Raw genomic sequence first — 25,958 nt, 5'->3', positions numbered from 1 at the left:
GACAGAAGAAAGGAATTTTGGACAAGGAATTCTAAATATCTTTTTTTCTTTTTTTGTCCGTTCTTTCACGCGTCATATGTTGACAGAGATTTCGAAATCGTTCAGCATTTCCCGAAACATCCTGGAACCGCCACAAGCTCAAGAGGTAGTACGATCCAACCGTCGTCAGATCTGGTCTTCCGAGGCATTGAGTGGAGACGTCGGCTCCATGCTGATTTCAACACCGGCTCGCTGCGCAGGCGCGTCCTTGCTTGTTCGCAATGCCAGGGGGATGAACATGTAGTATATTTCTATTGTCGGGAAAAACTCACGTGACCTCTAGCGTTGGGCCAATCGTTGGACGACGGTTGAGTAGCTTTTTTGCTTTGCTTTTTTCTGTCTCCCTGGTGACCCGTGACGCTGGGGGTGCTTTCCTCTTTCCCTCTCTCATGTGTTCTCTACCCTCTCCCCCGCTTTGGCGGTTCTGGGTGGTTGTCGATTTTCGTTCGCGTCAAGTGAAATAAATAACAAAATGCGGCAGGCGTTGGCTGTTTCTGTTACACAAACTGCTTTATTTTTCGAGATAGATATTTCCAAATCACAAACTGCAATCTGCTGCAGCTGTGCAAAACACGAACATGATATGAACGTTGTTTCTCAAGTTCGAATGATATGCCGAAGCAACTTTGCATTCACTGATAGCTGACGTCTCGCTTGGAAGATTTCACAGTAGAACAACAGTATATTGGCCGCACAGGCACACACATTCAGAGATCCGGCATGACAGAGAACATGTCCATATCCCTTTGCTGCTTGTGTAGGCGCCTGGTTGACCCGCCACAAAGGAACTTGTGCAGCTGCTATGCCGAAAGATGATCCTCCAACCACTTTGAGTGGCTTATCCATTCTACTGTATCCATGCAGATGCTATTCTGAAGCTGATATGGGTTGAGTGCTTATACCTGAACAAGAAAGACAGAGATCAGAAACGTGAAAACCAAAAATTCTACCTGTCAAACTGCTGCGTATATGCCACAGGTGTGGCGCTATGCTATGCTAAGCGGCAGAATGGAATAGGAACTGACTTACCTGTCATCGAGTGGGTAGCGGAAAAACACAGTATTCGTCTTTCTTGAATCGTTGTCGCACCAAGCAATGCGAAGCAGACCTGCCTTCCACTTATCTATCACTGAATTGACTTGCAGAAGTATCCATGAGGCACCGAGCTTTTCAGTGTCGGTATCGACAACATGTTAGGACACTAAAAACCATCCAAAGCGGTACCGGCATAGATGCTTTGCTTGCGTCCCTGCTGCACCCAACACGTTTCGAAACTTTGCTGCGAATTGCACCGGCACCGCCGACACGGTGTCGCCGGCTTGAGCGCGCCAAGGAAAGTTCATAATTTCAAACCAACCAATGAGCGCTCGCATACCGGGGGAGCGGCCTCAGGAGCCAATGGGCTCGTGACGGTTGAGAACTCGCGCTTCGACGTGAAAATTCTGACGTTTCATGACGTTTAATGACGTGAAAAGCTCGCAGCGCCTCACTTTAGTCCGCAAGTGAACTCGCCAGTTTCATCCCCTTGGCAATGTCACCAGCCAGCGCAGTCTGTTGCGCATGTGCGGTTTTGTTGGGTTCGCTTTGGCTGACGGACGTTTCTCGTCGCCGCATGCAGTCGGCATAATTTCGTGCGTTCCACTAAGTGTGCAGCGTATTAGAGGCTTTGTATTGTTGTTCCCACTTAATGTTGTCGTTCTAGCAGCCCGTCTGACACTGCAACTATTCGTAAGTGGAAGCGTTTCGTATAACCGCCAGTCGGACCAGTCAGTCTCGTTTGAAATGTCAGAATGAAGGCGCGGATCTACACTCTAAACCAGGTAACGCATATGTAACGGTTAAGTACCGCTTGGCCAAGAGGTACATTTTTTAAAAAATGTACCTCTTAAATTTAAGAGGTACACGCACCCTCACATGCGGTACATGCAACGCATAAGGCGCAGCGATTTAGGCCTACCCGTCGGGGTGGTTCCCCTCCTCTACGATATATTAACAGCCCCAGGAAGCTACGCTGCACGATAAATATAACAAACAAACACCTTTATTCGAAAATTATATCCATTTCAGGGGTGATGCTTGTCCATCGCGGGCGTGCATTGTCATGGTGCACAAACGCCGAACACACGGTGCACAACGTACATGGATGAACGCTGACCACTGCATCTCTCCTTCACCATTGCAGCTGATCTGTGGTCACGCTTCTTTATCTCTTCCACACCTTTGGATCGCTGTTCTTCCCCAACTTCCGTTTCTTCCGCAGAACGTAACACCAACCACAGAAGATGATTGCCCCCCATTTACGACATCGCCTGGACGTAACCTAGGAGAAAATACAATGTAAAAAAATCCAACAACCGAAATAGCTTGCCTGAAAAACATGCCTACTTGCTTTTGTGTAATCCAGGTGTAAAGTGCAATCTAGGTTTCTCTAATTCACGCATCAACGTTCGTGCATGCGGCGCAAAGTTCGTTGTCTCCGTCTCTCAGTCGTTGTGTCCATGAGCACGTATTCTACTTTGGCGTTGTGTCCAGCCTGCCGGTGATCAGGACCACTGGGAATCAGAGCGTAGATGAACGAAAATGCGTCGTGCGGACGAATAATTACTTCATAGATATAATACCCACCTTAAATGACTCGAATCTTGAAAGCGTCGAACGACATTCTTCTAAGACCGAGCAGACTCGTCCTCGCTCCCCGACGTTTCAAAACAAACTGATTTGCCAGCGGTTGCAAGAAACGCATTCTTCCCAAACGTGCGATCCCTCACGGTCACGGGTTCTAGTTATTGCACTTCTTTGATAGAATGATAGTGCTGATACATTACGGCACTGCTGCATAAGGGAATTTATTAACTGGTACTCGGAATCACGCGAAATATTTTTGCAGCGCATGGAGATGGTGAGGAGGCGTTCGTACTCATGCGCCGGAAACACGCGGTACACATGAGGTACAGCTGCTATAGACCGCGCTTAAAAGGTACCTAGCCGGTACGGATGGGTGTAAAGCCAAATCGCTCTTCACCTTCAGGATTTTTGCCGTTTCAGGTGTGTAACACTTATTAGAAGGAAAGGTCTGCCAGACCAAGGTTGGCATGCTATTCCATAAAAAAAAAAGAAAAAAAGCTGTATGCTTTGTGCAAACGGTATATGTCATATTGCTATACACTACTCTACACGGGTTTCCTGCATTCGTGTTTTCTGGAGTAATATTTCTTGCAGGTTGAGCGTATATGACGCAGCGCCCTCCCGCAAGAGAGACGCAAGCATCGTGTTCAATGTGGTGGATATTCTTGCTTGTCATGACAAGGTTTACAAGTGCTTTTGGGGAAAGACGACAAGTTGGACCGGAAACGATGAACTAGGTGTGATCTTTTTCGTTTTTGTTGACCGTTCGATCATTACCCATTTTGTGCCCACATGAATTCAACCGTCAGGTGTGTTGATGAGAAATGGATATGCTTTGAAAGGTACGCATTCGCGAGTGGTGAATAAAGTGATTTGTGGCTGCTTTCTACTGTTTTGTGTGCCGCTGCCGCTGCCGTGCCGTTCTTGCGGGTACTCATCTATCGCAGACATGAGGGGCTTTCTTTCCCTGCATACAGTACATATAGAATTTAAGCATACAATAGGTATACACTTTACTGTATACAGCCAGTTTCGAAGTTGGGGCTAACATGTATACAGTTTCTAAACAATATGCTTTCGAGTTTGTATACAGTTTGGCTACCTAATTTGTAATGACTCCCGCGTCCATTTTTTAGAAGAGCTATATCAAAACTAGATAGGAGCTGTATACATGATTTATCTACCGTTAACCCACACAAACCAGGATTTTGTATACAGTCTGTGTACACTCTGGAAATTTTTTTTTCATAAGGGTAACGGAAAGCAAATTGTGGAGCAGCGGGAAGCAGAGGTAGAATACGGGGTCACTACAAAATAACCAGGAAGGGGGTGATAATCGCCAGCAGGAATCATGGAAGAGACAGCCTGTTCAACAAATGCACTAAAATTGGAGAGGCATAAATCAAACATATTGCCATCCTTGTTAGGTACACGACGCATGAGCCATACCAACTCAGGTGCGGCCACATCGATTGATCTCTTCATGCACAAAGTCAAGGCCAGAGGCATTAAAGGGAGACTCCGGGACAATCCGAAACTATTATAATGGATGTGTAAATAAGTTCGATACATTCTTCCGAAATGAGAAATACAGTTGGTTTGGCAAACCGGGGGCTCGTTAGTTGCAAAAAGAGCTGGGAAGCTCAAAACGAAATCGAAACTTCTGAAGGTTCCCTCTACTACCTCCTGTACCACGGGTGACGTCACCGGTAGTCTCGTGTGGGCCACCGGCTGTTTTTCGGACACGCGCTTTGTACTTCTTCGTGTCGCGTGGATGACCAGTCGTCTGCTTCCTCGATTTCGTTCAAAGACATTCGCCAGCGGTAACAGCAAAACCTACAGAAAGCCGCACACGAGGAATACCGGTGAGATGAAGCACAGTGTTGCTGGACTGCTTTCCCGTGGAGGAGCGCCTAATCACTCGAAGGAAAATATTCATTTTCGAATCATCTGGGCCACTTAGGGATGTGAAATTGTATTCACTGAAATATCATACGGTACGGATTGATGTCGCACTGTTACCTCAACACGTTTTTGGTGCGGAGTCTCCCTTTAAAGTTGCCATATCCAAATTTTACTCTTCACATCAATAATCTCATTTGTCATCAGATGAAAATATCTCTCCAGCGATTCCACATCATATCCTGGGGGAAATAAGGTACTCTTCAGGTATCTTATTAAGATTTTTCCGTCTCAAAGAAGAGCACAATCCACCCAAACGCACTCTGGTACTAACTCGAGATCGCTGCGACGACAGACACTCAAATTCGACTTAACGGCAATTAGGGAACCACCAGCTGTTTGCGATTGTGATTGACATGAATCTGAGCGGAGCACAGTGTCAGATGGTGGGAAGTAAGAGGAGCTGCGAATACCTGGCTACAGCCAGGTTTCGGTGAAGCAGACAACGTCGAAGTCATGGTCTGTTACAACACAACCACAAGTCACATCCTTTGTTCTTCAGCGACGGACATCTTGATAGTAGACGTTACGCAAGAGATACGCCTGTGGTGGTTATACATTTTTGATTGAGCTGTGTGAGGGTGACGATTCATCTGGACCCTCCGATGAGACTTCTTGACCACTAGGGGTGCTGACATGTATCATGCTACGGAGAAGAACACCGACAAATTCGCGAAAGAGATAATCGAGAATCCACAGATCCTTGTTCAGAAGTTTCTCAAAATCAGCGTCGTTACAGCTGAGGTTGACCGATGCATATGAGGGATTGCAAGTGACCAGTTGCGTATACATAGGCGACGTCATGCCAGGCTCCCACAGCTCCCCATAGAGCCCATAGTTTGAGATAATTTAGGCAACACTGGGCATGCAACCAATGAAAATGAACTATGATGCCTATCATTCGGCCAATCAGGAGTCTCTCAGTTTGGCTCGCCTTTCGGCCCGGTACTGGCTACCATCGGCTTTTACTTTTACTGGTTTTCATGCCTGATGCTCGCTATTCCGTATTCCAGAACAATAAGGCAAATTTTGGACGAAATACACATTTATTTGAAACATCGTACTGACTCAACAGTCTGACACAAATATTCACCGTGCGTACAGAGTCCAAATCATTGCGTTCGTTGACCAAGTTCGACCTCGCAAAACACACACACAGTCAACTCCTAGAAGCGAACGAGGCTCACACGAGTGCATGCGATTTCACTGTGAGCATCTCCTTTCGTTGGTTGCAGTGCGAAGGTTACAACGAATCGGGAAATGCTTGCCGCACTGACACCGAATCCTGTCTCCGTTGTGACTGCATTTGAAAATACGACGGCGCTCACAAGTGTTCCTCAGGCGTCAGCTCACCACTGCATTCCAGTTCTGAACTCGAGAGACTGTTCGTACGTAGGATACTTGTGTCGGGAAACATCACAACACGCGCTGAGTCACTTTGACACACTAACAAATCTGCGACTTCTCTTTGAACAATGCGGTCATACGGTGCTGTCAACTGACATCGTCGAGACGTCGCCTGCCACTTCTCTCCCTTCTCTTCTCGTAACTGCCGGCCAGACCGGCAGCCCGCCAAAGAATGCTCTTTTGAAACTTTGCCAACCAATAGCGGAGCGCGCAATGTCCTTCGGCCAATGGGTATCAACTATGATGCCTGACGGAGTAATACCACGTGTTTATGACGTGAAACATTTTTTTAGAGCCGCGAAGAGGGGAAGCTATGGGGGCCTGGTCATGCTAGCTGATTCACACACAAAAGATTCACCATCACCACTTCTCCAAAATCCCACGCGAGGTAATGGTGCAGTTTCACTGCTGTTCGATGGAATAGATGGAATACATGACAAGAGCAAACGCCGGGTTTTAAGAGTTTGCCGGAACTTCCTGTCTGAACAACGACAGAAAGCCTGTCTGAACAAAAAAATAAAAATAAACGAAAATGTCGCTCCCTACACCACAAATCAGAGCACGGCCTTGAGAAAAGGAACGCCGCGGCGGAGCGGGTGTCCGGCAGTTTACTCATCTTATTTAATATATAAGCAGTTTTCGAACGAAAAAAAACATAGCCAAGTAGATTGTCGGCCGCTGTCAAACAGAGCGGTGTCTGTTTCACACATGGGTTTCTGACTGAGACCGTCTCTTTAAATAGTACAGCTTTCTTTAGACATATTGGGCCTCAATTTGTCTGGACAACGCGGGTACAGCAGCGGGAATATAGTAGAACTGTACTTGCGTTTAGTGGCGTATCCAAGGGAGGGGGCGGTTGGGCGATCTCCCTCGGATCGGATTTCCCTCTCTCCCCTCCCCCACTACGCGCACCAACAAAGAAACCGCCGCCCCCAAACCCAGGGTCTGGATCTTCCCCTGCATGTGTTGCTCTTAGTTGGTAGCGCTGTCGCGTTACTTTTTGAAATCTGTTGCGATGGTGGCAATACGCTACTTTTTTGCCGAGCGTAGAAGTATACTACGTTACTTAGTTTCGCTAGCGTGTACAGTGCTGAACAAAAGTTTACGGAACACGCCCCGGAGCATTTCTTTCACACACATACACACACATAGAGATACGATAATGACACACAGTGACACAGAGTGACACGCTAGTAGCGAATGGTAGCATAGGGAATTGCAAACGGGTGACTGGGTTCACTATAGGCAGATGTCTGTAAGCAGGCTCCAACAGCTCCCCATAGAGCCGATAGTTTGAGATAATTCACACAACACTGGGCACACGACCAATGAGAGTGCAACGTTGTAGAAATTATGCAATGCCAGTCGGCCAATCAGGAGCCTTAACTTTGGCTGACCTTTCGACCGGTTCTGGTTGCCATCGACTTCTACCGGATTTCACGCCTACCGCTGTTACCCGATATTCAAAATAACTGAAGCTTCTTTTGGCTAAAAGAAATATTTATTTGACACAAAGCACTGATTCAAAGGTCTGATACATGGGTGCACTGTGAATACAAAGTCCACTGCGTTGCTGACGCACTGTAACTAAGTTCGAACTTGAAGCAAAACGAACACAGCTCTCGAAATAATAAAGAAAGAATAAATAAAGAAAGAATAAATAAAGAAAGAAAGAAATCCGACGGGGCCCGCGCTTGTTCTTCACTCTCCAACCGCTCTAACTCACGAAGCATTCCAGCTCCGGAGTTGATAGACTGTTCGTGGGATAATAGTCGTGTCCAGGAACACCACAACACACGTTGAATCACATCCACGCATGAATAAACCAGCGAACACTTCTACAAACTGTTCTGCCGATTGACATAATCGAAACACGGAACACAAGAGGACGCCTTGCCAGCCGATTTTATGATGAGCATCTTCTTTCGTTGTTTGCAGAGCGGAAAAGACGCTTGTCTGGCACGTAATCGTAATCCTGTATTTGTTGTCAGACCTCAAAATCCGACGGCGCCCGAACGCGTTCTTCACGCTCCAACCGCACCTAAGCATTCCAGTTCCGTAGTTGATAGACTGTACGTGGGATAATAGTCGTGTCCAGGAACAGCAGAACACGCGTAGAATCACAAACTGTTCTGCCGATTGACATCACCGAAACACGGAACACAAGAGGACGGACGCCGTGCCGACCGATGCGAGCTATTTCGAAACTATGCTGAAACTACTGAAACGGCCGCCGGGACGCTGCACACACATGCGCGCGTACAAAATGCGATTTCAAAACGTTGTCGACCAATCGGAGCGCGCATACAGTCTGGGCCAATAAGCTTGCAACGTTGTAGATTGGCGCAGTGGTACATACTCTACAGCCGCATCCTCGGTTACCTGAGGAGGACTGTCTGTAAGTCCGTACGGTGCCATTCGTTGCTAGCGTGTTACTCTAACGAAGGAATGCTTTCAGACATATGTAGGCACAGTTCCCTTAGAAGTTGGCCCAGGACGCACATTCCCCAGGGCGTCAGTCGTGACGTTGCCCACCTCTGTGAGGCCGGCAACGGCGAGCCCTTTCACCATCACCACCACCACCACCGAATGCTCCGGAGCGTGTTCCGTAAACTTTTGTCTAGCATTAGAGAAAGCTAACGAGCGGTAAAAAAAAAAAAAAAACAGGACAAAATAAGTGTATATATTCATCCTTCTACGATATGTTTTGTCTAGCACTGTACAACGTGTTGTATTGAGAGGAAGCGATGCTGCCTCTGTTATGTGAAATGCAGAGCTGTCAGCGAGGACGAGTTATCTGGCAGGACGACTCACTTGGCGACTTGCAAAAACCTAGTAGCGAGCTTCAGTAGATGGGGTAGAGTTCACCAGAATGCTTCCGAAAACCTGTTCATCCTCATGAAGCAACTCTAAGTGAGAATTTGTTATGGTAGACCTGGGTAGATGGCTATATTATTCTTATTTTGGGCATACTGAGACATCTGAGTATCCCTACTTTAAAGGTGAGAAGGCCGCCCACAGATATATTCTTTAAATTAGTACCGTAATTTCACGCGTATTAGCCGCGGCTTATGCGCGATTTTTTTTTTCTCACGGGCGCTCTGCGGCTTATCCACCGGTGCGGCTTATCTGATGACTATTTTTTCCTCGTATTTTCCCCATACGCCGATTTTAACGAAAGGGCCGACAGTGTCTCTGGAACAGCACTGCCCTGCCGATGCACGAAGAGTGCGTAACAGGGACGGGGCCACACTCGAGTAGATTGATCTTCCTGGTGCATTCCCCAAAGCAGCTTTAATGAATGTTGTGATAGTGATTCACGTCTTCTGGAAAACCACTGACCCCTCAATCCACGAAAAACGCCCAACAAGGGCACAATTCGATCTTGGTAGAACTCTAGAACTGACCTCCTCTGTTGTACACCATATGCCGATCCCGGAGTATGGACCCCAAGGTTTATGGCCTTCTCTGTGGTCTCCTTTGTCGCACAAATCAGTCGTATTGTATTGTCCGCGTCTTATCTGCGGGTGCGGCTTATCTGCCAGAAAATTTTCAAACCGTCCCTAAAAACGCGTCCTGCGGTTTATCTGCGGTGGGGCTTATACGCGTGAAATTACAACATTTGCTCCTTACGATAGATTTTCCTCCGTTGCTGCGCGTTCTAGTAGATTACTGTTACACCCCTGTCAGACGGACTAACTTAGTGTCACTTTCAGCGAGTGACACTTGCAGTTACAGTCATTCATGTGCTGTCACACGACATCTTTTAGTGACACTCTGCAGAGAGAGCACTAACGATTTAGTGAGTTCCCCAAACTCACTTCACTCCTTTTCGGCTTACAAAGTGTGTAGCCTCGACGGCAGGCTCTGTGGCGCAGGTAAAAGTATTGAGAAAAAGCGAGGGGTCCCGAAAAAACAATATTTTTAAATAAGTATTTTCAGCAGCATATTTATTTTATTTAAGTAGAGTGTGAGACGGTGCCAAAAAACAAAACAAAAAACCTTTCATTACTCTCGTCAACAGCTTGTGAGAACTTCGCGGTTTAGGCGATCCCGCGGCGGCCATTTTTGTTGTGGCACATATTTGAGGCCAACTCGTTTAATGTTTGAAGAAGATTTGCAGAAATTGTTTCTAAATCAAAGAAAAACATTCTGAGAAAGGTATTGTGGCACACGCCTAAAAAATTTTGCCGCCGTTTATTCTCATCTATCGTAATTCTCATCACTGCGTAAGTGACACTTACTTAAGCAAGTACGTAGTGAAAGTGACATTCGCTGGTTGGAGTGCACTACACTAAAATGACACTAAATCATCCCGTGTGACAGGGCTATTACTCCTTTACCCATCCGCGAAGAACCATGTCCAAACCGTATGCAGATGATATACATACAATAACATTACATGCTCTGAATTGGACTGAACATGATTAAGAACGCGGAGGGATAAGGACGACATACACACGGAGGCGTTCAACTGGCAAATAATTTTATTTGAACACACAATACTAGTCAGGAAGACTTGTGTTGACTGGTGTTGACTAGTGACTGACTAATGTTGTGTGTTCAAATAAAATCAGTTGCTAGTTGAACGCCTCCGTGTGTGTGTCGTCCTTGTCCCTCCGCGTTCTTAATCATGTTCAGTCCAAACCAACACGCTCTACACCTTCTCGCACTCTGAATTGGACATCCTTAGTAATTTTTTAAGCGTTTTAAAAGTATATGTTACGCAGTTTTCAGGTTAAGCTCTCTTACTACTTTGTATCTCAATGTATTTTCGCACCCTTTCTGTACTCTTGTTCACGTGGCCTGTATATCTCATTGTTTTGTTGGTTGCTACAGTTATTTTAATCCTCCCGTGAAAGTGATGAAATATTCATTTGAAATGGCTGACATCACGTTCCAGAACTTCAGGTTTACAAAAGATCACAGCTTCCTCTACCGCGTAACTTTGGTAGACTGCTTCCGGCCTACTAAACTTTCCCTAATGACTCGCTTCTTTCTATCTCTTCTAAGCCAACCTGCCGCAACACATGGCATGAGACAACGTTAATGCGAATTCCACTGGTCCATCTGGGAGCAGCTTTCTTTGCTCTCCGCCGGAGAATGCGTGATCCACGGGTCGATTGGAACCGGATTCGCCCTCGTCGTTTCTGGTCAACTCGCTCCGCCACGAATAAACTCTTTATTTTGCTCCAACTACAGATGATGCACTGTCGTCACCTCCGGACCTTGGCCAGTGCGCAGCGGGCATTCGTCCGACTCGCTGAGTTTGCCGGACGCATGCAACGACTTCTTCTTGGTTCTTGGCTAGAGCGTCATTGTTTTTCTCTGGTGGCATCGCTCGTCCATCTGTGTTATATGTAGGGCCTGACTTTTTCGGGTTTTATTTTTGGGCAAATTCGGGGGGTAAATATCGGGTGATATTTTTCATTTGAAAATTCGGGTGTATTCGGGTTAAATCCCGTTACGGCATATTCTGTCGTCATGAATTCGGGCGTATTCGGGTGATTTTTTTTGTTTAATAAAAATTTGTCTTAACATGGAACTAATGTTTAGCAATGTTATCAAACTTTATTTTAATGCACGCTTATGAGTGTGCCACGCGACCCGGATGTTTTCGGGTAGATTCGGGTTAAACCAGAATTTTACAGATTTCGTTCGGGGGGTAAATATCGGGCGGATACGGGTTTAACCCTAAAAAGTCAGGCCCTATGTCGTTGCACTGGAATTGAACGTCGTTTTTTTAGTTCCGCCGGTATTTCTCCGGAATTAGTCGTAGGTGCATTCGTAGGGGTCCACCGAGTTTCCGACCTGTAAGCATAAAGGTTGAAAACTAACACAAGTCCAGTAAATAAGTAGTACATGTATGACGAACGTGTAGAACAAACATCCCCTAAACATGTATGATCATACAGTGCTGGTGACACTGTTTATACACCGGCAAAATATGTTTTAAAACACGTATGTATAACCAGTGTGACCGTGCCGTCATACAAGCAAGCGCTCCGACTATGTTTGACAACATGTTGTGAAACACACGACGATGTATTTGGGCACTGCCGAAAGACGCTGATGGACACGTTGGATGAACGGGCGTATTCGCCACGACAGTTTCTGATCGTACGAGTCAGTGTCAGCGACATTGTGTTGCACGTACGTTCAAAATGGCGAGCTCTTTGCCTGCGCACATGCAGCACGAGACAATCGAAAATCAACAAGTGCAGCCCCGTCTTCGTCGTCTTCGTACATTTTGAATAGCGATGGCTGCGAATAGAAAGTATATAAACTCCTCGGTTGGTTACTGCGACACTGACGTGCATAGGTGGGGAAGTTACTTTTATTTTGTAGTGCACTAGCGTTACTCACTACTTTTTGCAAAAAGTAACGCGTTACCTTATTCGTTACTGTTGCGGTAATGGGTAACGCGTTACTAACGCCGCTACTTCTGATAAGTAATGCCGTTACTTTTGCATTACTTCACCACTTGTCCTTGTAATATGTACCATTTTTGGATGAGTCACATAAGTGTCTCCACCGATGATCCTGTCCTATTCTGTGAATATCCTTTCATTTTCGCCGGATGCAGCGCCTAGAAATCGCATGTAAAACATTACTTAGAAACATAATGCGAAAATAAGTATACGCAATTATACGACAATTAAACACATACAATTCATAAGCGTAAACCAGCTACTAAATTTGGAATACTCATTTCCCTGGAGGTGCTTCTTTAGGTTTGATGATAACCTGATGCTCGTGGAATATGTCTTTCTCGACGGGATGCATAGCTTGCATTGCACCGTGATATTCCCCCCATCACAATTAACTATTTCAAAGTACGGAGTTAGCTCCGTCCAGAAAAAAAGGAACGTTCTTGTCCGCTGATTCCATGACGCCTAATGACCAGTGAGACCTTGTCAAGTTTGATAGAGACGGTGACCTTTAATCTCACACAGTACAAATGCAAACAGCCAATCTCTTGGTACTTTGTTACTTGTTCAGACTGTAGAGGCTATTCTTCTGTCGCTCTTGCCTCATTCGCCCGAAAAATACCAGAGGGAGGGAAAAATAGAGGTGATAAACGAAGGTGACATCTCAATCAGCCTAGGTCAATAATCCTTCTTTTGCGTTCTTCCTGGGTTCCGATGTGACCTTCTTGTCATTGTTGAAGGTGAATAGAAAAAAAACGGGGATTTTCCCGGATTCTGCAGGCACGGTGCCACGGTCCTCGCTCAAGCTTTCAAGTTTGCCGATGAAGCAATGTTACCGAACACGCAGTAACGCATAACGCCGTTACGCGTTAGTTAGTAAAAATGTAATGACGTTACGTTACTCATTACTTTTCACCCAAATGTAATGCGTTACCATATTTCACTACTCGAATGGAACGCGTTACCGGTAACGCACTACTTTGTAACGCGTTACTCCCCACCTATGACTCCCCACCAGTGACGTGTGCGATACATAAGGGTTTAAGCCACTCCCACTGTTCCTCCAGTTAAGTTGTATAAACACTGTGACCGATGTTCGAGACTATGTATAATCATACAAGCGTTTGGATCAAACGATGTTGACAAACAAGAATTGTATAACCAGTGTGACCGAGCATTATACAGCTTGGGACAAAAGTTTACAGAACACGGCACTTGCATATTTCTTCATGGGAGCGGCCCCCTGCTACATATCAAGAAGATATCGAATAAGAAACGGGTGTTCGGCTATTCTGTCCATCTCTCAATGTGCGCGTCCGCCTCTGTTTGTTGCTAGGGTGTCGCTCAAATGGAGAAATGTGACAACCCCGTGTTCCGTAAACTTTTGTCCCAAGCTGTACATATGCCATACACGCTTGAAGACATGTTGTCATACACGTTTCGAGCGCGTGTGTAACCAGTGTGACTCCAGTCGCATTATGCTCTTGTCATCACCTAAATAAATCTTTCTGCTCAATATCAGCACACCCAGGGAGCCTATATTTTGGACAAATCCAGCGCGATAAATGAACAAATAATCTGATAAGTTACTTTGGCATAGTTGACATGTAAAGCGCCGGTGCAGGCAGGAAAACAAAGATCAGCTACGGAGTGTCTCGCCCCTTTTGGCGCGTCTTCGCAATCCAGGAAGGAACAGACGATTTTTTTTCTCTCTTCAACAACACGCATTGCATCAAGTCAAAACGGTCTCACTTTACTTTATATCTTACGCCGGTTTCGCACTATATAGCGTATCTGTCTTGCGTTTGCTTCCAAAATAGGAACTGAAGACAACCGAGCTCCGTGGGTTCCCATAGGCCCGATTGGGTTCCGTTAAAAGTTGGCCCGAGATAAACGTTCGAGTTAAATGGGCCTCACCCTATATACACCCGAACTGCGTCACCAGTGACAGTATGGCATAGACGCAGGCCAGCTGAGTCAGCCTGAATCAGGGCACAATTAGAGGAAAAGGACAGGCGACGTCTGTTTCTCTTGCCCTCTGCTCGAGCCCAGACTCGGGCTTTTCGCATTATGGAGTCCGTTGATGCACTCATATGGTATGGCTACCGTTTGCTTCGGAACGACTCGGTTATGTAGGATGGATCAATGACGGCGTCAAGAGGAAAAACATTCCGCTCACACAAGTGTAAGAGCAATTTCACAGCAGCTTTTTTTGTCGTCCGTTTGATTCAAAAATAAAACTCGACCCTGTAGGTTCCAACGGTTCTTTTTTTAAAAAATTCCGTGTTAGCGCCGCGAAGCAACTGTGGCTATGAGCGGCGTACAGACGTGGACAGATGGAGAGAGGACAGCAGGAAGGAGCGGGAAACAGGGGGTTTAGTGTGCTTCCTGGGCCGACTTCAGGGGGAACTGTGCCGACATTCGTCTGGAATGTCTTCGGAAAACCTCAGACAGCACAGTCGGTGAGAGGGTTCGAACCCGTGTCACCTCCCAGTCTCGGCGTGGAAAGCGATCATTCTAGCCACTATATGCCACAGGAGCTGGTCCCAAAGGCTCCGTTTTGGCTTCGTGAAAAACACGGACGAGAAAAACGTTTCTGTGAAATAGGCCTAATTGGGAAAACGTAACTGGAAATGTCACGATTATGTGCCTATCTGAAGGTGTTGGCCAGACTGCGATATCAGCATGGCGTCCTGAGTTGTCGTCATCTCCTGTTGTCTTTAGAAGCATGCCCTCCACCGAGCAGCGAAGAGCAGTGACGTCATATAAATGACCTTTTCTAGGATATATGGGATAAGATATAGGCTAGGGGCCTAAAGGGCGAGTTTTAGAGCATCGGAAGAATTCTACGAAAACGATACGACGAAAGAAGTTATCAAATCCATGCTTAGCAATGTGATGTCATTCGCTCCAAAGAAAGTTCCTGATTGGCGTATGTTTTCGGAACTGTTACCATCTGATTTACTAAAACTCTCTAATATTTAAGAATATGAACGGAAAATATTCGTGCAGTCTTCGTAAAGTACAAAGAGTATTAAAAAATTTATCTGAGTATAGGGAAAAAAAAAAACGACTTGCGAAAGCTAATACTCGTTTTTTAAATATACTTTCTCAATAATCTCAATACATTTATCCCACTTTTCGTTTACTTACTTAATCCTGATATGTGGAAACAAATCGTTCTAGTTCACCAGGCCAGGTCCTCACTGCTTCCATCACGTCATCCCTTAAGCGCCCGGCCCTTAGGAATTTTGGTATTGGTTTTTTGCAGTAGTTTCCAGAAGGGGCTCACCTGAGTGAGGTTATGTCAGAAGGTTAGATTTTTGTTAAGATTTTTGAAATATTGTGAGAAAGATCACGGATCGCATACATCCCCATCGCTCTGGCCATCGCGTGAGACCGCGCCCAATTCATTGTGGTCTCGGCTTCCATCCTTTTCCGGCTGTCATTAAAAATCCCTCCTCCATTGGCTACATCTGTCTCAGCTTTGTGGCTTAACAATATAGAATAATAACCAGCGTGCATGACTATGTGTGTGCAGCGCCGCAGAAGCAGCACTCTCGTATCGGAAACGGACCAGCATTGTTCTCCTGAGAGGAGACGCCGTTCAATTCTCCGACGCCTAGTGACACCCCTGGCTTCCAGCCAATGGACAACCGACATTCTTCCTCCCTCTATGTTGAGCAGAGTTGATCCAACGCTCGCTTTCCGCATGCCACGAAACACCTATCGTCAAGATGCTGCATTAATCCACCGAATGCGCCTCGATGTGGCCTTTACAGCTCAGTGGCGTTACCGCTTGAGACAACTTGACTCTCCCACCTGCTGCCACTGTGGTGTTCTTAAGGATCTGGAGCATATTCTTCTTCATTGCTCCCACTACCAACCTTCCCGAACCACACTCTCCGAGTCTCTTCGTCAGCTGGACTCTCGCCCCTTCTCCCTATCGAAATTGCTTGGTCCCTGGCCTAACCCAGCCCAGCAACGCTCTGCGCTCAAAGCTCTTCTGACATTTCTGGACTCCATCGGGCTTCGATCGTTATTGTGAAGGGGCTCGTTATTTTATTCCCCACTTTCCCACCAGCAATGGGGTAGAGTATCGCCTGTGGCGATGAAGCTCCTCACTCTCCAAAGCCAAAATAAAGTTGTTGTATGTGTGTGCAAGCGTGAAAAAAAGTGTGTAAAAGCTACCATTCGTTTCCGCCAACCAACGTATGCTGAAGACTGGGACGTGGTGCGTTCCCATCGGCTGTGCTGTCTGATGTGCTCACTTGATTTTCCGGCGGACTTTCCAGACGACGGTCGGCACAATGGCCCCTGAAGTCTGCCCAGGACACACAAAAAGCCCCCCCCCACCGTCCCCCTCTCCTTCCTGGTGTCCTCTCTCCATCTGTCCACATCATTAGTTGAGTGCCAGTTTTCAAGTACAAGCGAGGAGAGGAAACATGTTTCGAAATATAACGCCCCTCATATATTCGCCACAATCTACTGCCTTGATCGTTTTCATGCTGTCGTAACCTCTTGTGAGGCAGTACATCACGACCAATTCCACATTATTAGCAAACAATGGAATTGTTCGGGAGCCACCAGCGGCCTTTAAATCCAGTAGTGATGCAAATACTTTCCCAGCAATATCAAATAATGATAGTTTTCGTCTTCTTCTTGTTTTTTTTTCTCGGCGCGCAGAAATGTTTCAGTACGTGCCATCGTCCTGCCATCGTGCCAGTACCACCATGCAATTTGGGCCACTGAAATATTAGGGAGTTTTGAGGAAATCGTCCTACCATTCCGACTCCATATATCGCTGTTAGTCAATCAGATATGAGCTACGTGATGTCAGCCATTCGAAAATAATCAGGCTTATCATATTTTCGGAAATGTTATCGCGGAACATTTATGTTTTCCTAAAACTCTCTAACGCCTTGGAATTTTCGCCGCACGTTCTATTTCAAATATTTGGCTGGAAACAAAAGGGGAGCGGTATTAAGAATAGTTAGTTTTAGTGTAACGTACTTGGGCGCCTTTGCGTACGCAAGGGATAGCGTGGTGGCAATGCACAAAGCCCTGCTTGTGTCTTCCGCATGCGCAGCACCACTAACGCTATCGCGTATGTCCGGAACGGCGACAGCGTACGATATGTTAAAACTCACTAGTGACTCAACATCATTATGGGATTCCAGAACCCCTGCCAAGATAAATGATTATTTGAATGATTATATAGATATATATGATTATATGATTATATAAATGATTATTATATTTAATGGAACCACAGCTTCGCAAAAATGCGGAGAAGATACATGATCTAATGAACACGATGGGAATTGATGTTCTGTGTTCCTCCTTACATACATGATCTAATTGAATTCGGTTTGTGCAAGACAAATACCTAAGGCAATTCTGTGTCATTTAATTGGAAAGACGTCATGTAGAAGCTGGGAAGGCGCAAAGAAAACGACGAAACATACTCAAACAGTGTACTCACGCGGGCGACATTCCTTGGAGTGAATATAATTCGGAGTATTCCAGCGGAAGATGCGCAAAATGTCCTACCTTCCTGCGCTTTCGTGTTTTTCGAACCATGGGTAACATACTGCGTCTCCCTCACAAGATACCAGCGGCATGGCCGAGCGGGTTAAGGCGTCCAGCTCATTAATGGCAGCCAAGGTCGTGCCGAAGACTGTGGGAGGTGGTGGGTTCGAACCCTATACCACCGGCTGTGCTGTGCCAGGTTTTTCCCGGGTTTTCCGAAAACTTTCCAGACGAATGTCCGCCCAGGACGCACATACTAACCCCATGTTACCCAACTCCTTCCTCCTGTTCTCTCTCCATCTGTCCGCATCTGAACGTCGCTCACAGCCACAGTTGCTTCGCGGCGCTTATACGGAATTTAAAAAAAAGTCGCGAGATACTCCGTAGCAGACGACAGGGCCAATGGTGTCGTCTGCTCTGTGTTCCGTAGTACTGCGCTCCTAATATTCAGGCGCCGTGCGAGTGTTCAACATACGATCCGGCGGAACTGTACCGCTCTATATGTGCAGTTTTGTGCTTTTTCTTCCACTAGGATATTCCGCAGGAACGTCACTCGCGTGAATACAGGGACAGGCTGCCCGTGGGGGTCTCCACGTTTTCTTTACTCTTTCCCGCTCCGTACTCTCCGCCTCCCTCTACGAGCTAGGCTCCCGTCCCCTCTCCCTCACAAAATTGCTTGGCCCCTGGCCGCATCCAGCTCACCAACGCTCTGTCCTCAAGGCTCTCTTCGCCTTTTTGGACGCCACACGACATCGATCCTCATTGTAACGGGACCCGTTCTTTCATTCCCTGCTTCACCTCCAGCAATGGGGTAGAGCATCGCACCCCCGACGATGAAACTCCCCACTCATCATCCTGAAATAAAGTTGTTGTTGTTCTTTACTCAGCGTAGTTTCTATATGATGCCTCTCACACAGTAACACCAAAGACCCAAATTGCATTCCTCATTATTCATTTAATTAATTCGATGTGAGCGCTGCGAAGCAAAAATGGCTCTGAGCGACGTACAGACGCGTACAGAGAACGACAGGAAGAACTTGGGGACAGTGGGGTTAGTATGCGTCCTGGGTCCACTTCACGGGAACTGTGCCGACTTTCATCCGGAAAATCTACCGGGAAACCCAGGAGAATCCTCAGACAGCACAACCGGTGCCGGTCTTCGCACCCACATCACCTCCCCGTCTCGGCGTGAAAAGCGATCATCTAACTGTTCTGCCACGGGATTAATTAATGGAGTCTCGGTTAGTCCATGTTCGACCAGTGTTGTTGCTTTTAATATACCGCGACATGAAGGTAAAACCGACCAGCGACCGTCCAGAAAAGGGTCTCTCCCCGTGTGTGACGGTATCGCAGAACTTTTCACCCATAATTAACAATGTTGACCACAGAGAGGATATTGTTGCTCTTTCGTCACCTTGCGTATGATGCCTGGGCCTGAAATTGAATTCTCACATGGTGCGAACAAAGATGTTGATGAATCAATACGAAACATTGTGATTCTTGAAATCAGACTCACGTGTCTTACGTACTTTAAAGAAACTAACCACTAAGCGAAACCTTTGCGTCCTTCCAACGCATGTCCCTCAGAACGTCCAGCTTCCAATACGAAGGCGCGCGAAGGTACGGAAGCCAAAACCTCCTGCGGTCACTACGAACGTAACCAAAGCACGTGCAGGTTTAATCGGCGCGTCACTGCGCTCGCCTATTCACCTAATATGTGACCTTTCAGCTTCATGACCCGTCTAGACAATGAAAGGGCCAAGCGAAGACCGCCTAATCTAGAATTCTTGCACCCAAGGAATGCCGCCTGCGCGTCCGTTATAGTGAGAGCGTACTTGGGTGGCCTCCGGTAACATCATTTTTCCCTTCCGTTTGGCGGCCACTTTCTCCCCCAAGAGTAAGTGACCACCCACTCTTGTGTGGCTGCCAGACAGGAAACCCACCCTCGCGTTGAAGAAAGAGAAGATCTCGCTTCTTCGTGCCTCAGGTTGCGCAATGTAGGACACTTGCGCGTCATTGGACAACAGTTGCCACAGTCTCTACGTAGGCATGGTATAAAAGCAACGGTATATGCACTCGCTTCTAACGTTAACTCAACTGCAAACATGATCAAGGTGAGTCCAGTAGCTTTCCCTCCTTTATGCCAGTTCAGATAAATAACGTTCATTGTTTGTCACTTCAAAATTAACGCAGCCCGCCATATTAATGAAAACTTTAAAGCTGTTAACATAGTGCTCAGTGTTAGTTTTATTAGTAAGCGGAGTCGTATAAATAATTGTAGAACAAATCATCTCAGAGCGCAATGGAAGACTAGGACAATTATTCTAAGACAACGCACGATAAATCTTCCACTGTAGAGGTCCAGCCCAAATATTCATTGTTCTATTTTAGCCTCGTTTCATAGACTTACACTAATGTCCTCCCTACATAAGCAACCGATGGCACAAGTCTCCATCGAACTGATATGAGCTATTGAACGATTTTGCAGATCACCCTCGTCCTCCTTGTCTGCGTCTGCTTCGTGGTGAGTTGAAAATACTTGATTTACCCAACGAAGAATCTAGTAGAACAAAAAATATAGTACGACATTCCTGATTACAAGACGGAAGCGGTAGAACATTGAAGGTGTTCCGGCGAAAAATTATTCGAAATTGCTGAAGATGATACTCATGTTATACTATACTTTGTTCTGTGAATCGCCAATCGAAATTGCTACCGGAATGCTACCGGAAGAAACGACCGGATATTTACGAGTTAGTACTGAGTACCAAAGTCTAGCTTACCATTAGCACTCAGTTCGAGCCCTCGTTTTCCCTCACCCTCTTACAATTCAGCCGTTTACTTTGATTTAATACATTCGTACTGCATAATGTGGCTACAAAAAGCAGAGAATAGCCACTAAAGCGGTTGTTGCAAGTAGTATACGCGGTTGTATGAGGGATATAGTATGATCGGAGAAATGTTAATGTCACAACTCAGCGCACTGAAACTTCGTAGAACCTGCTAAGGTTTGATATGCCAACGCGGGTACCAGCCACTGTGTCAGTGTGTCACGCCTAGCGTTTCATGCTCTTTTAGACGAGATTGTACTACCAATTCAATTTTCCCAAACTGGATGACTACATGCCTCAATGAATTCCTCAGTCCTCGATGAACATTGCATTGCCCTGAAATACACTACGCTTGGAGCGGTATAGCAAGGCGAAAATCTCCCGATAATGGTGGCATTAAATGACTGCGAAGCGCTTTCTTGTGCGATAAAAACTAATTCATGTGAGGCTTTACCTTTTGCCTTCATACGTTTTTTTTCTGCGTCGAACGCAATCGCATTAACCCAGTGCATCTGCCCTGGTTTTGAACACAGCACGCATTGTTGTCCGATGACAGCTGTACTTCGAGGAAACTCCGTTGAGAAACAAATTCATCCACAGCCGTAGATTGAATATGAGGCAGCTAGAACGTGCGGTCGTGGAACTGCAAGTGCCATGGTATAGTTGGCGTGGGAGTGTTGCAGATTCAAACACTCCCTGACAGCTGCTACGGTACCAGCAGGAACTAAATGCAATCGATCTGTCTGGGCAAAATTTGGTGTCCCCGCACACATGCCGAACGTGTCACACTGCAGCCGTCACTAGACCAACTCCCGCCTTGGGCGGAATAACCGCGGAGTACGACACTCCCTAGAAGCCTAGAAGCACCGTCTAAAGATTGTCCAATACCAAAAAAAGAAAAACATGTTGAATTTTAAACAGCCAAAAAATTACAGAAAGTTACATGTATGATCGTCATGTCTAGCTGCGCACATATGACATTCCGTGGCCAAAAATGTTAAGGCAGCACTTTAAAGCGCGTTAGAAAAATCAGAATTCTAACTTAAATTAAGTAAATAGTTGAAAGCCAATAGGAAAAACTCTATTTTAAATGCTATAGTGAATATTATCTCGGCTCCCGCTTCATTATCCAACATTATGCGCTTCCGGGACGCCTGACATCCGGAGATCCCGAAAGGCTCAGTGTCGCACCAAATTAAATGATTCATGTCTGTGTGATATGCAACATCGTCGTCGAACGAATTCGGAACAACACAAATTAAATTATAAACGTTAGGAAGAGATCGTGCAAAAATATGCTACGTTGCGTTGACCACAAAGTCACGGTACTTCGGAGCGTCACGAAGTCATTAACGCGGGGAACGCGGGGATGGTTATTCCTGGTGCAAAAGGGAGATAATAAGAGTGAGACAGCGCTGACGGGACTCTTAATGTTCTGAATGGAACGTTTTCTATGCTTAACCAAACCTTACGTGTCAAACATACCTGATACGAAGTGAAGCATATCTGATATCGTGCTGACGCGAAAAGCGACGGTAAGATAATGTTATTGAATTTATACGCTCTTTCCTGGAAATGATATTTACTGCTGATGGTAGCAGAACCTCCTAGCCCACGCAACCACGAAAGACAGCGTTGTAAAACTGCCTGAATATGAACCCACTTTCATCTGCACGCCGCCATCGACAGACATCGTTGGGCGCAGTAAAACTAACTACCTCAATATGTCCTCCATGTGGATATGTATACTCAATCATAAACTATTGTCACTTCCTCTCCTACAATGCTAGCATGGGAGTAACCTAGCGCAGCACAGCAACCGACACTCATGCGAACTGCAGTGTCGGTTCCGCTTTGAACCATCATATCCTAGAGGTCATACATCGTCAGTGGGACCGTGTATTTCAGTGCGCCGGATCGATTCATCACGTTTCACCATATTGGCAAACATTAAAAAAAAACAAAGCAAATTCTTCCATTTGCTGGAGCAACGCATCACTCAATTTCGAAACACAAATTCAAGGTCACATTCTTGTCAGATAGCCGTAACTGGTGTCCTTCGTTCGGTTGGTCCTCAGTCCGTTGTACTTCCATCCCATCTCTGCAATTAATGACCAAATAAGTTTATCTGATGAACGACCTGCAGTACGGAGGTAACCTCAATTGGCAGTATTACGCGAGCAGTCGTCGATAAGTTTATTCAGCTGACCTTACGTGTCTTCAACTAATCGGTTCGAGAGTGGAATGTATTAGACGAAACATCCTCTGCACGCGTACAATAAATAAAAACGCAATAGCGGCACGGCATTATGGTGCTCGTCTGTAAGAAGCTGGCTACACTGAAAACGAACGCGATGTGAGATATTTTCGAAACATATGCAGGATACGTTTATGAGAAATTTGCTGGTCGCTACTGGTCGAATTACGTGTTCCGGATAGCACGCGAGGCAAAAACAAAAAACTAAACACACACACACACACATACACAAACAAAAACAAACAAACACTGAATTGAAAGAACGCGTGGTATTGCGTATAGCTGCGCTCATTAAAAACACATTGTGGCGCAACAATGATATGGACATATATGGAAGCTCTTCCTATGGAGTAGTGCAAGGTTGTCAGACAACTGGCTTTCAGGACCGTACGTAGCGGTTTTTTGGGAGATAGCGGTTTGTTGGGCTGCTGAGCAAAAACGCATCGCGGAGGCGCAGATGGCATTAAATTATGCAGACTATAACTTGTGAGCAGCAGGCAAATTCACGCTCTTTCTCTATACACGGTAATTGACCCTGTGGAGGCATTATGCTTCTTCCTCGAAACATGAAGGCTGATTTAGTTTAAGTGTAGAACCATTTACTCCGTATCGTTTTCATTCTTCCAAGGGGCGCGCGGCTCACACGCTTAACGTGATAGGAGCGCACCAGGCACAAACAGAGCCCATGCACAAGTCGTAAAGTGTTGAGCGTATGCGAGAAAACAATATAGCAGAAAAGACTTGACGTTGATGTCCACTCTCCGTCGTTGTGCCAACCGGGAGATGCCGATGGATATCATAATTTCAGGAAAACTCTGAATTATTTAGCCCCCCTTAAAGCTTTGAGCTGGCTCTTCCGGAGCAATTTCGTAACCGGGACACACAGTTAAATTCTGAAATGAATTGTTCCCTTCAATAGCCTTTACAAATGACGTCGATAGGCGGCTCGCCATGCTCAAAAACTACGCTAGAAGGGCCCGTTGTCCTCAAAGGTGTTCGCTGTGCAAGCATGAAAGCGTTCACCATACGCCAGTTCTCAGCTTGTCACGCAACAGGATGAAAAATGAAGAGACGTTGCGGCACACCTACGTTGCTGGGAAGGGACCACTCAACTCGAAGTGGTCTCAGCCCCTATAACTCTGTTTACGGCGTTAGAACATAAGTCGTGTAACTGAAACGCCTCGTTCACCCTCTGACTCGGAATGATAATGTGAACTTATATGCTTTGAGCCTTTGTGAAGGCGATGCACCTGTTTCCTTAAAGTGAGTGCACCAATTAACCAGTGAACTGCATTCTTCGTAGGCAGCGCAACGCTTCCCATCGCAAGGCAGGCCGCCGGTCCAGGAGTCGTACCCACCCATCCCGTACTCCTTCAGTTACACCTCGACTGACCAGGAAGGCACTCACACACGAGAAGAATCGGGAGATGGCGCGGGACGTGTGAATGGAAAATATACTCTCCAATTGGCCGACGGACGCGTACGTACCGTGACGTACGTCTCCGACGAACTGGGTCACCGACAACAGATCGTTACGAACGAGCTCGGCACCGAGTCCCAGAACCCCGCAGACGTGATCATCCAGTCGTCGGCTCCAACGGGAGCCCAAGCCGCCTACGCCCACGAGCCTAGCCGACCAGGAGGAGGGTTCAGGGGCTAAGTGTTATCACTGTATTTAATGCTGCTGGTTCGCGGTTCTTCTCGTTCATGCTGTGTGTACAGATTGCTGTTTACGGAAACCATGCCATTCACGTGTGAAGTGTGGTTCGTGAGTTTGGGGTCTTAGGCTGTAACACCAAACTTGGTGTCACGTTCACTCGGTATCATGAAGATGTGTAGGAAAATAAATATGCATGCTTGCGGCGTACTAAGCCTGTTGTTGCGCTTTACGCTTGAGGGAAGATTGCTCTTTGTCTCGGGTAGGCTTTGTAAACGTTGCTGAAGAATAAAAATGTCATCACTTCACATACCACCTGTTCGCTATTTTGGCAAACATTCCAGAACGCACCTTTTCAGTGATGACAGAGCTTAATTATACTTAGTAGTAATATCGGCAAAAAGATGTATCCGTTTTCTCGGACGTAGACGAGAGAGCGACATTTTTGTCGTCAGAGCGTTGTCTGCCCTCCTGAAGTAGCCTTTGGAGCAGTACAGTTTGAAAGTTACTACATTGCGAATCTTCTATTGAGTCAAATCTCACATTTTTAGAAGCTTATCCAGAAACCGAAGTTCATATATGCACTAGATTTTTGCAAGCTTGTACAAGTTGCTAAAAAATGTATTCGAGTGAAGTTTCTAAGTACCAGGCAAAAAAATTAAGTGAGTAGACTACTAAATACTTCAAACCTAAAAGTAACTAGTAAATTTCAAGGTACATGAAGTTACAGTTTGCGAGATGTACTCTCTCACAAATACACACAAATAAAGTGAAGGCAAAGGCGGATACTCGCTCGGATACTCTTGTTTCGTCGCGATGCCTTCATGGTGCATGCTTTCCTCCACGGACAACTCGCTCGATAATGTCGGATACCCGATGCTGTGCTCCGAGGAAGAACCGACCTACGTGAGCAAGCCACCTTCAACTACATATATTGTTGTAATCAAAGGTGCGTCTCAATTATTTACATCTATGGCCGTCCTCGCCTGCGGTCCTATGACCAAATTAGGCGTCCAACCAAAACCGACAATATCAGGTCTGTCTGAAAGGGGAGCATCTCATGAGTAACTTAAGACATAAGTAGAACTTAGTGTCAGAAAATATTTAAATTAAATAAATAAGTTAATAAAATTCAAGGTAAATTTAAGCTAAGCAAATATGTTAAGATACTTAATACTTACTTCTAAAAGTATCTAATATACCAAATTACTCAGAAA

General features: G+C 46.0%; 1 protein-coding gene and 1 long non-coding RNA gene across 2 annotated transcripts; one reads left to right on the top strand and one right to left on the bottom strand.

The window, feature by feature from the left end:
• Positions 1 to 2,173: 2,173 nt before the first annotated feature.
• LOC135400178 (uncharacterized) lies at positions 2,174 to 2,737 on the bottom strand. Its single transcript, XR_010424547.1, has 3 exons — positions 2,665 to 2,737; positions 2,425 to 2,591; positions 2,174 to 2,359 (listed from the first exon to the last, which is right to left on the bottom strand). It is a non-coding gene; the product is annotated as an uncharacterized LOC135400178 (long non-coding RNA).
• A 17,278-nt stretch (positions 2,738 to 20,015) lies between these two features.
• Positions 20,016 to 25,049, top strand: LOC135400176 (cuticle protein 10.9-like). Its single transcript, XM_064631915.1, has 3 exons — positions 20,016 to 20,110; positions 20,485 to 20,520; positions 24,388 to 25,049. The coding sequence occupies exons 1-3, from the start codon at positions 20,102 to 20,104 to the stop codon at positions 24,742 to 24,744; spliced, it is 402 nt and encodes a 133-aa protein (XP_064487985.1). The 5' UTR covers positions 20,016 to 20,101; the 3' UTR covers positions 24,745 to 25,049.
• Positions 25,050 to 25,958: the final 909 nt, after the last annotated feature.

The sequence above is a fragment of the Ornithodoros turicata genome, chromosome 7 (assembly GCF_037126465.1).
Source record: "Ornithodoros turicata isolate Travis chromosome 7, ASM3712646v1, whole genome shotgun sequence".
Classification (NCBI taxonomy): domain Eukaryota; kingdom Metazoa; phylum Arthropoda; class Arachnida; order Ixodida; family Argasidae; genus Ornithodoros; species Ornithodoros turicata.
This window is presented reverse-complemented; position numbering and strand designations above follow the sequence as displayed.

Bases quoted from the DNA above. Each gene is read 5' to 3' on its own strand.
- LOC135400176 (XM_064631915.1), top strand. The intron at 20,521-24,387 runs GTGAGTTGAAAA...CATTCTTCGTAG, and splicing joins TTGTCTGCGTCTGCTTCGTG to GCAGCGCAACGCTTCCCATC.